The sequence below is a fragment of the Typopeltis vanoorti genome, chromosome 15, assembly GCF_054136105.1.
Source record: "Typopeltis vanoorti isolate ZY-2024b chromosome 15, IOZ_Tvanoo_1.0, whole genome shotgun sequence".
NCBI lineage: Eukaryota > Metazoa > Arthropoda > Arachnida > Uropygi > Thelyphonidae > Typopeltis > Typopeltis vanoorti.
Window position 1 is genome coordinate 21,374,566 of NC_143563.1, and position 17,115 is coordinate 21,391,680.

The following is a 17,115-nucleotide window of genomic DNA, read 5'->3' on the forward strand; positions in this document are numbered from 1 at the left end:
AAATTTGAAAATAAACCAATTTGTCTTATTTTATTTCATTTGTAAATCTTTCAAATAACCTAAACAGAAATGCACATAATTTTCGTTTTCCATGTCCCTCCTCTTTTAAGAATGCTATCAAATTGATTCAAGGAAATATCTGTGGATCCGATTTAGCGATAAGTGTTTTAAAAAACCACCTAGTGTCATTGTTAGGAATTACTTTTATTTTAAAAAAAAAGTACTGAATTAAATGAGCCATAATGTCGGTTTCATTCAACTGCATGCTGTGTTATTGTCATTCGGTTGTCCATTAGTGACCCAAATAGCAATTTATTGCAGAAAATGTACATAAAAAGTCCATAGAGAAATGGTACGAAAATAAATATAAAGGACAGGAAGCATTAGTCGAGGTCAGGTAGATCTTCCTCTCTTTAATAAATACCCGTATGCAGATAAACAAACTTCCGTTGATACATCCTCTTCCTACCTGTACTAAAGTTCCAGGTAGTCGACTTCGAACTTTCTCAGATGTGCTGTCTCGAATCAGACAACCAAAGGTATGAAATTTTACTCTTTGTTTGCATGTTGTGTAAGAACTATATAAATTTAATTGTACTGAATTTATCTATCGAACTTCCTGTAGGACAGATGCGAAAATGCAAAATTTGAGAATATTAAACTGCGCTAGCGCAATGGGCAATATTTATTGGAGATTTTAAATTAATAGCATTAATTATCGTCTGCTCATAAATTGTGGCTCTTTGTTTGTGTGCTGTTCATGTCTTCTGTCATTTGCAATGATATTTTAAATGAAAATATTTCAGTTAGGTTACATATATCCAAAATAATTCATTATTTTTATTTAATGTTCATTTTTTCGGAATTAGCTAAATTATTGCTACCATCTTTGATTTATTCAACATTATAGAAGTCACATTTACTGACTAGTTGTCTATTTACTGGCTATTTATTTATTTCGGGAAATTGCTTTATCAAAATCGAAGTTATAAACATTTAGTATTCAAGTACCCGAAACGCAGTCTGGGAATCTCCGATATTCTATAGGATTAATAAGCTATACCAAGAATTTCTTTTAAAATATTTTAGAACAAAATAGAATGTATTATTTTCTAAATTAGCGTATAACTAAATATGTAATTACTCAAAAATTAAAATATATAAATAAAATTTATAACATATACCTTTTTACAAAATACTATAAAATTGTATATATAATGAGTTTGGTTTGTAAAAAAATTAGAAGGTGAAATGAAGGAAAAGTCCTTTTTAGGACTTCCAGGGTAACAAATGGTAATGCTATAGCCAATGAAGTTTTAACTGAGGCTCAGCTATTGCCGTTACCCAGCCATGACCAGAGCTTTTTAGCTCAACAACACTCCATCCACACAGATTTTCTTCATTCAGATGACGGGATAAAGAGTCAAGGACTCAGTCCATCGCCTAGTTCTTATAAGAAAAAAAATTAGAATTATATATTAGAATTATATTTGTATTCAGTAATAAAGAATATTAGAATTATACTTGTATTCAGTAATATATTCAGTAATAAAGAATATTCAAAATATAATGAAGAAAATAAACGATTTTGTTAGTTATTAATTTTAAAATAATATGATAATAACAATTATTTTACAAACATTTTCACGTTTCTTTAAACATGTACGGGATCAAATAGACATTAGCTGATTTTTTTTTTTTTTTTCTTTAAACATCTGGTCTTGAGAGGGAGATACAAAACTTGAGTAACTGCCAATAGTAAATTTGAGTAATATTTTAAAATTTCTTCACACTAACAAGTTTCGAACCAACATACTTTAGCATTTTTAGGAGTAGTACAAATTTTTCCAGACTAAATTCAGAAGTAGAAAGCCAACGCTGATAGATCCATACGTATTTATTTAACGCATCCACTACATGTAGCAAACGAAAATGTTAATTTTAAAACTGATATTTGTAAGCACGTTGAACTTGTCACCAACTCGAGACTTTACTGTTGATTGATTGATTTATTGTGTGTGTGTGTGTGTGTGTGTGTGTGTGTGTGTGTGTGTGTGTGTGTGTGTGTGTGTGTGTGTGTGTGTGTGTGTGTGTGTGTGTGTGTGTGTGTGTGTGTGTGTGTGTGTGTGTGTGTGTGTGTGTGTGTGTGTGTGTGTGTGTGTGTGTGGTTATCAAAATATTTCAGTAACAATAACTGAGAATCGCTTCAAAGAGAATTATAGGGAGAGGACATGGGTGAAACTTCCTCCACACCAAACCCATCCGACATTACATGGAAAATCACCAATATTAAATTTCTTCCTAAAACTCAATGGAATATTTTCGCAATACATATTCCCCAAGGCGAGTACAATGCCGCCACAATAATACGTTTTAAAATTGCGAATTTTGTTATGCAATTTATTAGTTTGCTTCTTTTAGTGCATATTTTAGCTGAGTTTGAGAAGACTGCAGAGGTCACTGACCTAGTACACTCCCATGCTGGAATTAGAGCACTTATGTAGCTGAATTTATCGCATTTTTTTCTATTTCATCATGTCCACAACATGTGCTTTTTTAATGGTAATCCCACAAATAAGACGTTTGAAGATCAGTAGACTCTACAAATACAGGTATACTGTTCATTAACAACTCAGTGAAGCAAATTTTCGCAAAAGGAAAGTTATTCTGAATAGCTTGGCAAACATTTCAGTTGTCAATCTACCCCATGAAAAGTTTTTCGATTTCGGCAATAAGATTGTCACGTTTAGATAACTGCAATATTAACTATTGTAGCACTTTTCACTGTCTTTATTTTTAACAATTGTAACGAAAAGTAATGCGAGGTCAAATTAGCCCATCGTCACTAAATTTAATAATTTCAATTTTAGTATGTAATGGAATAAATAGGTTTACGCTTGTTTTCATTGGTAGCACATCATCCTTAATTTGAATAGTATCTGCCATTATTAACAACAGTCAAATAAAACAATACTTATACCCTCTGTCCAAAACGAAACCGAAATTTTCGAAAAGAGAAGAAACTAGTGGCGCCACCTGGTGTATCTATTTGTTGTCGAAATCGGCAACTTCATTAGTGTTGTGTCAACTGTTTATGACATTTGTTTCATTAGAAGCCGAGTTACAGTGCCAAGAGTGACAGTGTTTTGACGAACGGTCGGAAAATGAGTTTCAAACAGAGAGCTGCGATTGACTTTTGTGTTAAACTTGGTAAAAGTTTTACCGAAACGCATCAAATGCTTCAAAAAGCATGCGATGATGAATGCTTATCTCGTACTCAAGTTTCCGAGTGGTTTAAGCGATTTCAAAGTGGTCGTGAGACGCTTGAGGACGACGAAAAACGGGCCGTCCAAAAACTGGACTGAGCGAAATTATTAACATCCAAACAGCGCTTGATTTCATCAAAGAAAACCCGAAATCGTCCGTGAGATTGATTGAAGATGAATTGGGATTCCAAAATCAACTGTGCACAACATTTTGACCGAGAATTTGGGCCTTCGTAAATTGAATTCGCGATTTGTTAACACAAGTTGATCGATGGCCAAAAAATGTATTGAATTGAACACTTCAAGGATTCAAACTTCCTTGATACGATCGTTACTGGTGACGAAACGTGGTGTTTTGAGTATGAGCCAGAAACAAAGCGCCAGAGTACTGAGTGGGGACCACTAGAAGAGGTACATTCGAAAAAAAATCGCTTGGAGAAGTCAAAAGTAAAGACAATGCTGATTTGTTTCTACGATTCCAAGGGCATTATCCAAAGAATTTGTTCCGCCTGGCCAAACGGTCAATGATGAGTTTTATCTCGAAGTTTTGAAGCGATTGATAGCGAGAATTCGTCGCGTACATCATGAATATCGTGATGACCGACCGTTTGTCAAAACACTGTCACTCTTGACACTATAACTCGGCTTCTAATGAAACAAATGTCATAAACAGTTGACACAACGCTAATGAAGTTGCCGCTTTCGACAACAAAAAGATACAAGTGGCGCCACTAGTTTCTTATATTTTCGAAACGTTTGGTTTATTTTTGGAGAGAGGGTGTATAAACAGTTTATAATTTACGACCAACTACCAGAACACAGAGCTGTAGCAAAGTAACATCGTCAACAAACAGATCACGAAAACTTCGCATCGATTGATTCATGGGTGCATTACGATATCGTATTACGATAAGACCATTGTACAAATGAATGAAGCGTCGTATAAATGGGCACTGGCCATAATTGATAAATATCGTATGAGCGGATCGTCGTAAATTGAAACGTCGTAAGGCGGGGTATTGTTATACATGAGAAAGAGTGTTCTACTGAGAGACTGTTCACTGAGTTTTGAGTGGAACTCTGAAGGAGGATCTGAACGGTTACTGCGCCTGTTTTAATAGAATTGAAGAAAAATTACCGATACTTGTTCTGATGTGAATATTTGTAGAAAATAAAAGAAGAAAAAACTGAACATCAGTGTAAAAGATAGTGGAGTGATATGATAAAGACAAATCAGGTGGAGAAGATTGTGAGTACATCAAAGGAAGTAGGTGAAAGAACAGAACCTTGTGGAATCCCATTATTAGTTGACACATTTAAGAATAAAGATCCATCCACCATAACGCGTAATATGGGCCCAACGAGAAACTTGACAATCCAGTTACAGAATTCAGATGATGTGATGGGAGCTTCTTTAAGAGGCATTTGTGGTAAACCCGATCAAATGTTGGTAATGCCGCATTCTGATTATTAGAATATGGGTAATATAGTGCTTTGTAATTTCACTTTTTCCCTCTTTTATTCTGGTGGAAATAGTATTATTTGATTTAAAATATGGTTTATTATTGATTTTTTTTCTTTACTATTGTTGCTGATTTCTAATTTTTTAAACAGTCCCTTATCTCCTCCCCTTCCCCACCCATTGTAGATGTTGCGAGAGTTTCAAAACAACAAAAGCTGAGGACTAGCTTATGTATATGGGTACAGGCACACTGCCGATTTTCTGCATTGGATGACCCGGCACCTCCTTTAGTCAGGACAAAATTACGACAGATAACTTGAAATGACGTCACTACCCGACTAGTACACTGCGCTGCTACAGATGGCGTTTGTGTGTGTGTGTGTGTGTGTGTGTGTGTGTGTGTGTGTGTGTGTGTGTGTGTGTGTGTGTGTGTGTGTGTGTGTGTGTGTGTGTGTGTGTGTGTGTGTGTGTGTGTGTGTGTGTGTGTGTGCGTACCCACTCTCACTTTATTGTGCTTAATCGTCATCTCAATTTAATGATGATCTTTTTTGATTTTGAGTGATTCTTAGCTTGTTTTGCTCATTTAACCCTAGCTATTGCATCTAATTAAAGGCCAGTTCCCAATGATGACGATAGTGGGTGGTATAAGCATCAACACAAGTCCGCATCCATCCTATCATTTATACTAATACATTTCAATCATTAAATTTAGATTTGAAAATCCTGCATGCACGAATATTATTATTATTATTATTATTATTATTATTATTATTATTATTATTATTATTATTATTATTATGTAACACCTCCAGGGAGCCCAAAGACTTATAATCAAATAATATTATGCACTCCTAATCTTACCGATATTTTATATAACCATAACCAAATCATATATCATTAATTTCGAATATTTAAATAATTTCCTTTTTTCTTGCAGATGTCGCATTCCAGTAAACTCTGTTTCCTCTGCCTTCTTATAGGCTCAATTATGACGTCACCAGTGTCAGACAATAGTTTAACTTCAAAGATAGTGGAATGTAGCAATAAATTGGGTTTCAAGCTACATAAACTACTTTCTATGCAAGGAGAAAATATAGTTTATTCTCCTTTTGGCATTTCTAGTGCTCTTGGCATGTTGTTTCTTGGTGCTGAAGGTGACACAGCTCAAGAAATGCGTTTCGCTCTTGGATATGAAGAATGTGAACTACAAGATGAAGATGTACATAAAGGCTTCCAAGAACTGTTCCTTGCCCAGAAGAATATCTCAAATGATGACTATTTTTTAGCCACAGCCCAAGCAGCAGTACTCGATAAACATTTCTCAGTACTGAAATCTTATCTTGATGGAGTGAAACTCTTCTATGAGGCCCAAATAAGACAGGAAGACTTTTCTAAACCTCGAAAAACAATAAGAGAAATCAATCAATGGGTTAGAAATAAGACCTTAAACAAAATCAAAGGCATAATAAAAGAATTGGATCCACAATCAGTAATGTTCTTGTTGAATGCGGTTTATTTTAAGGGAGAATGGCAAATTTTGTTCAATCCAAACGACACGACAAAAGAAGAATTTTTCAGTGCGTTTGCCCAACAAGAATGTGGAAAATCTACCAAAGTTTCCACGATGAAACTTTTAGGAGTCGATCTCCAGTACACCTCCTTTCAAGAAGAGAAATTTGAAGTATTAGAACTTCCGTATAAGGGTAATCACGTGAGTATGTGGATTTTGTTGCCTAACTTGGACAGTGATGTGACTCAACTCGAACAACTGCTGTCCGTAGAACTCTTTCAAAAGATAGATCGATGGTTAACCTCTACCACTATTACGAAACTGGCATTGCCCAAATTCAAAGTCCAATATTTTAATGAATTATCACCGAGTCTTAAATCTTTGGGAATGGTGAATGCATTTAGTGATTTTGCTGATCTTTCGAAAATAAGTAATGTTACTGGTGTCTATGTTAAGCAAATTCTGCATAAATCCATCATAGAGGTTGACGAAACTGGGACAGAAGCTGCTGGTGCGGTTAGTATTGCCATAAATACAAAAACAATTAAGAACGAAGTACAGTTTCTTGTAAATCGTCCTTTCCTGTACTTCATAGTAGACATTCGTAATGGATTGCTTCTGTTTGGAGGCCGTGTGGTAGTATTGTAATTGCTGCTTTCAGTAATGTCTAGTCTACGACATCAATCGGGAAATAAATAAATAATAATAATAATAAAGCATACGTTGAATTGCATTCTCCAAGTTATATTTAATTCACTTCCAGTCCATTATTACATAACATAAAAAATGTAAAATTAAATGTACAACAGTTCCTTAGTAACCTTGGCAACCACGTTCATTAAGTAAATTTTAAAAAAAGGCGTCCTCTATTCAATTGCAGACGAGCTTATGCGCACCAAAATAAACGGTGAATTTTACATAAATAATGTGTCCGTAATAATAATAATAATAATAATAATAATAATAACAACAACAACAACAATAAGAAAAATTGTGTGATACCGAGTCGATAAGTAAATATATGTACCTTAATTATTTACATAAAATGCAATTATACGATTATGAAGTACATAATTACATTCCTCAATTTTATTAATATTGCTTTTTGTTTGATATTGCACTGCAGTTTCATAGCATTTTTTTTTGTATTATTGAAATGTTATCATTAAAATTTATAATTTTCTTTATTGGTGTTGTTTGTTTATCACTTGGTATTTTTTTGAATACTTAAATATCCACTAAAAATTATTTCCATTTCGTAAAATTTTTGTCGACGATTTCCAGAGTTTAACACCAAATGTAACATTCGCTCGCAAATATTGTCTTATGGCATTTTATTTACTGTGATGCCAAATATTCAGTAAGAATATGTGTGTGTTTGTGTGTGTGTGTGTGTGTGTGTGTGTGTGTGTCCAAGAGTTGTTTACGTTTATTCATACATAATGCGATACAATTTTTTTTTAAATTCATGAAAAGTCTCTGAGGTTAAGCAAAACTTTGAGTATTTCTACTTGCACTCCACACAAAGCCAACTTCGATGGAGTAGTATAAAATAAAAGAAAGAAAAATGAAAAGTTTTGTCAGTTCTAGAGAATGCCTAGACAGATTTTAGTGATACTCTTAACAAATTTTTTTTTAAGAAAGAGAAAGTTTGTATGTATAGTAGCGCCATCTCGTAGATAAAGTAGCAATTTATCGCGCAATTGTTGCCCTACAAACATACTCAATAATATGATTGACAAGTTTGTTATTAACAGGTGACAACTGCCAAGTTTACCACCTTTTAAATTCTTTTTACTAGGAGACTTTCAGCAAAAATGTTTTCAGCCAAGTGGGGGGATGGGATAATTAATTTTTATTAATATTTTTTATTTTTGAATATGTGACGAATGTGATTAATGTTGGATGTTTTTCAGTTCGCATTTTTAGTGATTTATATTAATAGTTTTCAGTGTAGTTTACTGCATAAGTTTATTTATGACTTTTCAAAAGTATCTTGGATTTCTTTTGAATAAATTTATTAATCAGGTGTAAATTTTTTCCTTAATGTTGGAAGTTTTGAGCTTATACCTTACTAAGCCTAATTCAGAAGTGTATGATAATAAAAGTGTGATTGCTAGCAAAACTATAACAAGAGTAAGTCTGTGATTAGCAAACTATTGCTAGGTATAATAATAATAATAATAATAATAATAATAATAATAATAATAATAATAATAATAATAATAATAATAATAATAATAATAATAATATGTTTGAGCAATAGTGAAAACGAAATAAGTTATAACAAGGTTGCTATCGGTTATGACAGAGTGAATGTAAATTTAAACGAAACAAACTTTAGGAAGTATGTTTTTTTCTTATCAATAAATCATTTTATCAGTATCACTGATATCATCAATAACTACAGGGTGTTCGGGATAAATTTGACAGTTTCGTAAGGAAAAAGAAAATCTTCTTTGTATCTATTAAATTTAATGAATTGACAAAAAAACATTACAGGCAGAGTTAATTACAATACTATCAACAAGATTTACTCAAAATAACCACCATTAGCATCGATCACAGCTTCAATTCTGCTTCGGAACCTCGAACAAGCTGATGCTACAGTCTCCCTGGGAAGGGCCGCAAAAACTGTTTTAATTTTATCCATTAACTGGGCTTTTGTATTACTGGAAGTGCGATTGGTGTCTTTTTCAACTGCGCCCCATACAAAATAATCCATGGGGTTAAGGTCTGGGGAGTTTGGAGGCCAAACATTTGGACTGGTGAAGTCGTAGAAATTTTCAGACAATCATTTTTGACTTTTCCCAGAGGTATGGCAAGGGGCCGAATCCTGCTGCCATACATACGGCCTACCATTGGCTACCCTTGTTATCCAGGGCTTGACTACAGTTAGCAACTCCACGAACAAAGCCCGAATTCCAATGCCAGGGTTCTTCAACACCTGTTCCTGCAGATTTGCGAGGAATTCTGCTGTACGAACGCAATCAGATCGTCTGCTAGGGATCTTTCTTCTTGCTACATCCTCGTAGTCACCATTGCAAGTCTCTAGTTCATGCCTGATTGTTTTTACTGTATTCAGGGAGCATTGGGCAGCAGTCATAATATCCTTATTTTGATGGCGGGCACGAATCATCATGATACAAGTTATTCTCTTCCATGATTCAGGTGGGTTCCAGCTATCCATCCTTTCTGACATCTTGTATATGAATGAAGAAGGGTCCAAACTTTTAAATGAAGAGAAGTGTGTGTTAATACATGTAACTTACGGAAAAATATAATTAATTATAAATATGTCAAATTTATCCCGAACACCCTGTATATATTATCAACATGGCATGAATAAATCCCTTTCAGCTAGAATACGAGACGGGTTCAAAAAAAGACCGAAGTTTTTAAATAGCACGCCAACCGGCACAGAGAGCGCGCTGTGGCTACTGAACGCGCCTAGCGGCAAGTTTTGATAACAAATTGCCAGCCCCGTTCTGCTATGAGCATTAGTTGTCGAGTTACATCCGCCGATGTGGGCACGTGCACAATTCAGCAGATGTAGCTTGGATGTTGCACCACGAGTGCAACATCGAAGTGACGTTGCGAAACATCAGACATCCGTTGTACTCCATCCACCCTATTCACCAGACTTAGTCCAGCAGACGTTTTTCTGTTTTCCAAACTTAAAACCACTTTGAAAGGACATCCTTTCCAAACCATAGAGGAGATTCAGGAAAACGCGATAAGAGAACTGCACGCAATCACAGATAGTGTGTTCCAGGAAGCATTCCTGGAACAAGACTCTCTCTCTCTCTCTCTCTCTCTCTCTGTGAAATGAGCAATAAAGTCTTTATAACAAACGTTCAGTCTTTTTTGAACACTCCTTGTATTTATAATAGAGAGAGAGAGAGAGAGAGAGAGAGAGTCTTCTCTATTTTAGAAAAAATGTTCTGTCAGGATTCTTCTTAAAATCCGATCGCTGAGCCACCGGAAAGGAAAGACGTTTGCTATGCCTTTTTTGAGTGGTTCCTGAGTTCGTGGATCTCTAGCAAGAACAAGTAGCTTTCTTTTCCTGGAAACTAGTGATTTTAATCCCACAACTCAAGAGATGTGCTCCTCTACTAACACCTGTTCTTTATCATCTATTCAATAAACTGCACGGAAGAAATCCCATATACAGTACAACCAGTCTTTCCAAAAATGAGATAAATGTTTACCATCACACTTTCTACCTATTGCTCTCACATCAGTTTCGTATAAAGTATTGGAGAAGGTATCAACAGTTAACTTCTTCAACAGTTGAATAAATACCATCAAATAATAGACCACTAGAATGGATTTTGCCACTCTAGATCCACAAGAGATCTTCTGGTCTACATCATACATCTCTGGACCCATTCATGAAAAGGTTTGGAGATACTTCTGACACTGCTGTTGACATATTCAAGAATTTTGATAGTAATTGAGGGCTTCTCAACAAGTGACCATCATTCGGATTGCCTTCATACTTGTCTAATCGGATTGCAAGTTTTTTTCTCATATCGATCCCTGTGTGTAATGGATAGTATTCTCTCTTCACTTTCCTATCAATATCGATATCCCTCACAGCTCTGTCATTTAACTCACACTTTTACTGATTTATATAAACGACTTGCTCTCATTGACTGCAAAACCTATTCATAGATTTGATGGTGATGGCACATTCCCGTCCTACTCGTATGACATACCTTGCAATGCTTAAACATCTCAAGCTTCAATATTATCTGTGTTAAGTGCCCTGAACACTGATCTCCACAGTATCTTTGACTGGGGTGAAAACAACTCAGTCAACTTCGATTCTTCCAAAACACAATTTTGCTTCTTTTCTTTCAAAGAATACCTCTGATCTTCTCCACTTACTTTTGGTAATCCTCATCTCAACTGTGAAAGCAAAATCTATCTTCTCGGACTAACTCTCACTACAAACTTTTTTGTACATAATCATATCACGTCTACAGCATCATCAGCTTCCAAAAAGAGATGGTATTACTCTGTTGAACAGTTACTTACTGTGTATAAATCCCTAATCTCGCTAACCTGGGAATACTACTCTCATGATTGAGATGGTGCCACTAAGCCCTCCCTAAAATTTCTTGATGTTGTTCAGAAAAGGAGAGTTTAGTTGATTAATGATACATCTCTTACAGACTTATTTCAGAGCCTTTCCCATAGAAAATTAGTTTCTGCATTATGTCTCTTCTACTCTTTCCGTGGTCGTTCAGCAGAACCAAATCCATTATTCCTCCCATTTCTGACGAATCTACAGGAACCCAAGCAACAGCGCTTAACATCTCGTTACGGTTCAACCTGAATACCTACAGAACCTTCTATTCAGCTTTCATTTCATCCACCTCAATTCAGCAGAACTGCATCACCCATGAATCATTTCCAAAAGATTATAACTTCCAATAATTCAAGAAGAATTATGAGCAGATTACTTCGTTCCATACCCCTTCCCACACGGCATTATTTGCCCTTCTGCCTTTCGTGTGGGGAAGTAATATATAAAAAAAGAAAATCGACCTTTGAACTTACAGTATTTCTTAATACAACACAATATGTATTGTATGTACATATTGTGTTGTATTAGTATTATAAACCACGAGATGGTGGTAGTGGTCTATACTCTCTCCCCAATGGCGGTTAAAATCATTGACAGTCTTGGGACAGCTATCTGTTATTGGTTGAGAATAGAATTTGGCTTTTAGGAAAAAATGATTTTAGCGGATTTTTTAAAAAATCAAAGTTTTTAGTATAAATCAATATGGATTATTTGAAAAACGGAAATCACTGAACAAACTTGAATAAAATATTTCAATAATATAAAAAGGATTTATAACATTGAGAAAGAAATTTTTAAATGCATACAGAAAGTATTAAATTGGGTCAATTATTTTATTGTTTTTATATCATATAGTGTAAAATATATACTATTATAAAGGTGTGCAATTTTCAGTTCCAGTCATACTCTTTAGCAAATAGACCAGTGGCGGCTCGTGACTTCAAATCGTGCTGCAACTTTCGAAATGTACATACACACTGTAAGTACAGTGTATATGTGTTTGGATAAAATATCAAAATTATGGTAAAAATTAAACATGAAAAAATATTGTTTATTATCGATAAAATTATACAGTTTAGGATAATTCAAAATTACTTGAAAATAAAATCCGTTCCTTTAATAGTAATTAAAGGAATGAATTGACAATTTTTGGGCATTACAATTAAACCCTTTAATTGTAATGTCCAAATATTTAAAGAGACGGAGTAAACACGATAAGCACTACGAACGTTCTACTACTGGCGCAAACTGCATATAAACAACAGTGGAACTGCACGACGGACAGTGCCGCATTACCCTAATAGCTGGCATCTCACTATGAAGTGCATATGCTTGCGCGCGTAGCAATATGACACTGTGGTAAACACAGTGCTGCTAGCGTCCTTCGCCTTCCTAAGTGCTACAAGATGGATTTTTATTATTTTTATACAAAATAAGAGAATTGTATAGGATTGTTGATGATAAATTAAATATTACAAGCAAATATAAATAAATTAATAAATATATTTAAATATCGAGAAAAATTGAGAGTGCTACAGTTCAGCAGTGCCTATGCACGAGCCAGCCCAGAAATAGACAAGCAATTCAAATAAATAATATTTAGCGAATATAAACTCATTAAAAGTGGAGTATATGAAGGCTCATTCTTTGATTCCATCCTGTTCCTGACCTACTTAAACGATGTGTTAAAGAATATGATCGTAAACCAGATTAGCCATGTTGATCCTCAAGTATTGTTTTCGACAAGATGATATTCCAAACTTAAACCATACCATGAAAACCAATTTACTGAGCTTGCATAGCTAGTTCAGAATAATAAAATAAAATAAATGTATGGCAGAGCATAGACATTGAGAATTATGTGATTAAGGTTATTTTATCTTCCTGTTCCACAGTTTTTTTTTTTTAAATACTTTAAGTTATGATCTTACTAGTTGAACAGAAATTTTCGGAAGTTTATTGCTTTCATCCAGTCCTAAGAACACCAGCAAACATCTGCATTCGGTTGGAAAAACCTGGGCTGAAAATCCTCTAGGACATCAGGAACCTTTTGAAGTGTTTTCCAAATCATGTGAAGTTAGTGATTATACAAAACAGGCAAACCAATCTAAAAGCACACGCAATTGACAGACAATTATAACACTGTTTCTCATAGCCCTACACGCGTAGGAAGTAATTGGGACCAATCACCCAACCCCGAAGTTCTCTAAGCTAACTATAATTAGATTGTCAGACAGATAAACAGACAATTCATATTAAAGATTAATCTCATTGTATTAGGGTTAGGATATTTAGGCATAGCAAATATTATTCATTCTAAAAATAAAAATCCTCGGCAACCATAAGTTCATCATCTATCCAGATTACCTTTCGTAACCATGATGTTAGGATAACGTGGTTAGTCGCCTAAATATGTACAGTTTGGTACGTAAAGTGCGTTCATTCATCTAGCAACTTTTCCAGATGAAAGGCGTCCAGTCGCAAAAATTAAATTGAAGAAAGAAAATAAAAGGTATCAGAAAGCTTAGCACCATTTCTACAGTGTAATGAAACAAAGCGATTGTGGCTTAGAATAAGTGAGATTAAATGCCCAAAGTAAACCCAGTTTATTTATGAATTTATTTAGCTGTGTGGATGCAAAGTTTATGCATTTGTATTTGGTCATCAGCTTTGTTTATAAAGGCGCAGGGGCCCAATTATTATTCTTTTTTTTTATTAATCTTCAAGACACACCTTTCCTAATTGGGTTGTGGGGGAAGTAGCTGCAAGAGGAATTTCCAGTGGTCATGATCCCCCGCCACCAAGCTCAGGTGTTCTGGTGGGACTCCCAAACGTGTCCACCAAAGGTTTTGGACATAATCTATCCAGCGAGTCCTTAGCCTTCCACGTGGCCTCCCATCCTCTGGTTTGGCAAAGCGGGGCATGCTGGGGGAAGCCTCTCTTGTGGCATTCTGACCAACGTAACTGTGATCTCTCAACACGGAGAAGCAACGGTTGAGTATTGAGGGTTCCCGAATTGCAGATCTTCTGACTCTGTCGAGTCTTGTCAGTCCGCAACCCTTCGAAAGAACCTTATTTCAGCAGCTTGGATTCGTGTCCACATTCTTTCGGTCATTACCCAACTCTCATGATCATAGGTGAGGATGGGGACATAGACTGTATTGAAGACACCCAGTTTTGCCTTCTAGCTTAATTCCCGCTTCAATACTACAGAACGGCCAAGCTCCGCAATATTGCGCTTGCTGAGCCAATCTGAGTATCTAGCCCTACGTCCCATTTCCATCACTCGTGATTATTGACCCAAGGTATTTAAACTTCTCAACCTGCTTTGGTGGGACTCCACTCATGTGTAGAGTGCATTGGGATGGTTGTCTTGAGACCACAAAGCTACAAACATATCCAGGGTCCACTTGAGGTCATCTGTGGAAGAGCTAAGCAGAACTAGGTCATCTTCAAAAAGCAGACCAATGCTACATCTTCCAATTCTGACACACTCACTGCCTCGGCTGTGCCTATCAATCCAGTCCATAAATATTATGAAAAGGAGGGGTGACAGAATACACCCTTGGCAGAGGCCAACAGAGACTGTGAAAGGTTCAGACTTTGTACTATTTACCTTGACACAAAACTCTGGGCATTCATACAGGGACTTGATGGCAGCTAATAATTGACCATCCACTCCATACTCCTGTACTACTTGCCAAAGCTTATCCTGAGGAACCTGGTCATATGCCTTCTCCAAGTCCACAAAACACATGTAGACATTCTTGGTATATTCCCAAGATTTTTCAAAGACTTGCCTTAAAGTGAAGATTTGGTTATGCTTTTACCAGGACGAAAGCCACATTGTTCTTCCTGGAACTTTGACTCAACTGTTCCTAAATCTTCTTTTCAAGCACCTAGCATATACTTTCCCAGGCAGGCTGAGCAGAGAGATGCCACTATACTTGCTGCAATCTCTCTCTCTCTCTCTCTGGTCTCCCTTCTTGAAGACTGGTATTATTATGCCTGTCTGCCATTGCTTTGGTGCTCACCCAGATATTCAAGCAGCCTGACACACTCGAGTCAGCCAGAGAACACCGTCTTGATTTAAGGCTTTTAGCATTTCGGGCCGAATTTCATCATCACCAGCAGCCTTGCCCGATTTTAGCAATTTTATTGCTAAATGGACCTCTTCTGCTGTGAGACTAGTCATCGCCCCAATCTGCACCTCTTGGATGTCCACAACTGCTGGGCCACTTGGGTTAAGAATGTTTTCAAAGTATTCCCTCCATCTGTGGAGGATATCCTTCTCGTTTGTGAAAGTGTACCATCAGAGACCTTAATTGCCCTTGCTGCTCGATTTCGTCCATCGAAGGCGGCACATGGTCTGCCAGAATACTTTGTTTGCATTTGCATAGGATGAGTCTAATCTTTGTCCAAAGGATTCCCAAGCTTTCTGCTTTGCAAGAGATTCCATGAAGTCGGGAACTCATCGAGTGCACGAATTCTTGATTTCTTCTTATAATAATACACTACACAGTCCGATATCTCACTTCGAAAACAAGAAAATTAGATCTGGTTTAGATAAATTCGTATCAAAGCCTTGTAAAAAGACAAAATGGTTTCCTTATCTTCATGTCAATGTTCATTTCAGCATTGCAATTGTCATTTGAGTTGTATTTGCAATATTTACGAATACAAAGCCAATGGAACTCCAAGATCTGTAACCTGATCATTTGCTTCAAACATAACCCCACCAATATAATCCTGCACACTTGTTGATATGACATTGGATAAAAGAATATAACTTTATATTTAGTAAGATTGAATTGATAATTATTTTCACACGCCCCTAATTCCAGTTTATTCAAAGCATTCTTCAACTACTCCACTTGTAGAATGATGTACTGAATATTAGCCGCATTTCAGATTATTCTGCTTATCGTTGCATTATCAGCAAACAGCTACAGTATATGTCGGCCTTTCAAATCCGTACAAATGTCCTTAATGAAAAGGCTGAATAACATCGGACTCATCCCCATTACATCACTTTTTGATGTCTGTGAGACAGTCATTGAGCAACCTTCCATGTTGCTCAATGATTCCACTTTGGAATTTCCTTAAGCTGTCAAAGCTTAAGGAAATTCCAAACGTGTCATGGTGCATCCATTTTTCAGAGTAGAAATATCCCTCCCCTTTGCAATCAATATAAGTATAAAAAGTCTATCAGAATGAACGTATACAGTACTAGGATTTAAATATACAAATATATTTATGAAGAGTACTTCTGGAATAGAACAAAGGTGGGGAGGGAGGTTCGGTATTTTTTAGGGACTTTTGTATCTTAAAATGTGTATACAAATCAGGGAAGGATGGATCCACCTCTTGCGTGCTGATGGTCGCCATTCTTCCATTTGACATATATTATTATTAGTTTTGTTTTGTTTTGTTTTTTTACTTTCTCCACCTCTGCTACTTCTGCTAATATCAGCAGGAAAATATCGCATTGTTCATCATCTGACCAAAATGGCGATGACGCTAGTATTAATCCAGTGCGTAATTTTTTATTTTTTTTTTTTTAAAGGTATAGAACGACAATGGCAAGGGGCTACGAATTTAAAAAAAAAAAAATCTATTGCCTTTGTGATTAATATGTAAATCAATTGATATGAATTCAATTAATACGATTAATATGAATTCAATTTTGGTCCAGAACAGACAGTTCGACTGCCATTTTACATCAAGTAAAATTTATATACAATGACCCATATATTTACTTCAAAAAAAAAAAAAAAAAAAG

At 35.7% G+C, this 17,115-nt stretch overlaps 1 protein-coding gene across 1 annotated transcript; it reads left to right on the forward strand.

Moving 5' to 3' along the window:
• Positions 1–453: 453 nt before the first annotated feature.
• LOC150098479 (intracellular coagulation inhibitor 2-like) lies at positions 454–7,425 on the forward strand. Its single transcript, XM_090405147.1, has 2 exons — positions 454–539; positions 5,666–7,425. The coding sequence occupies exon 2, from the start codon at positions 5,666–5,668 to the stop codon at positions 6,884–6,886; it is 1,221 nt and encodes a 406-aa protein (XP_090261273.1). The 5' UTR covers positions 454–539; the 3' UTR covers positions 6,887–7,425.
• Positions 7,426–17,115: the final 9,690 nt, after the last annotated feature.

Bases quoted from the DNA above. Each gene is read 5' to 3' on its own strand.
- LOC150098479 (XM_090405147.1), top strand. From the start codon at position 5,666: ATGTCGCATTCCAGTAAACTCTGTTTCCTCTGCCTTCTTATAGGCTCA.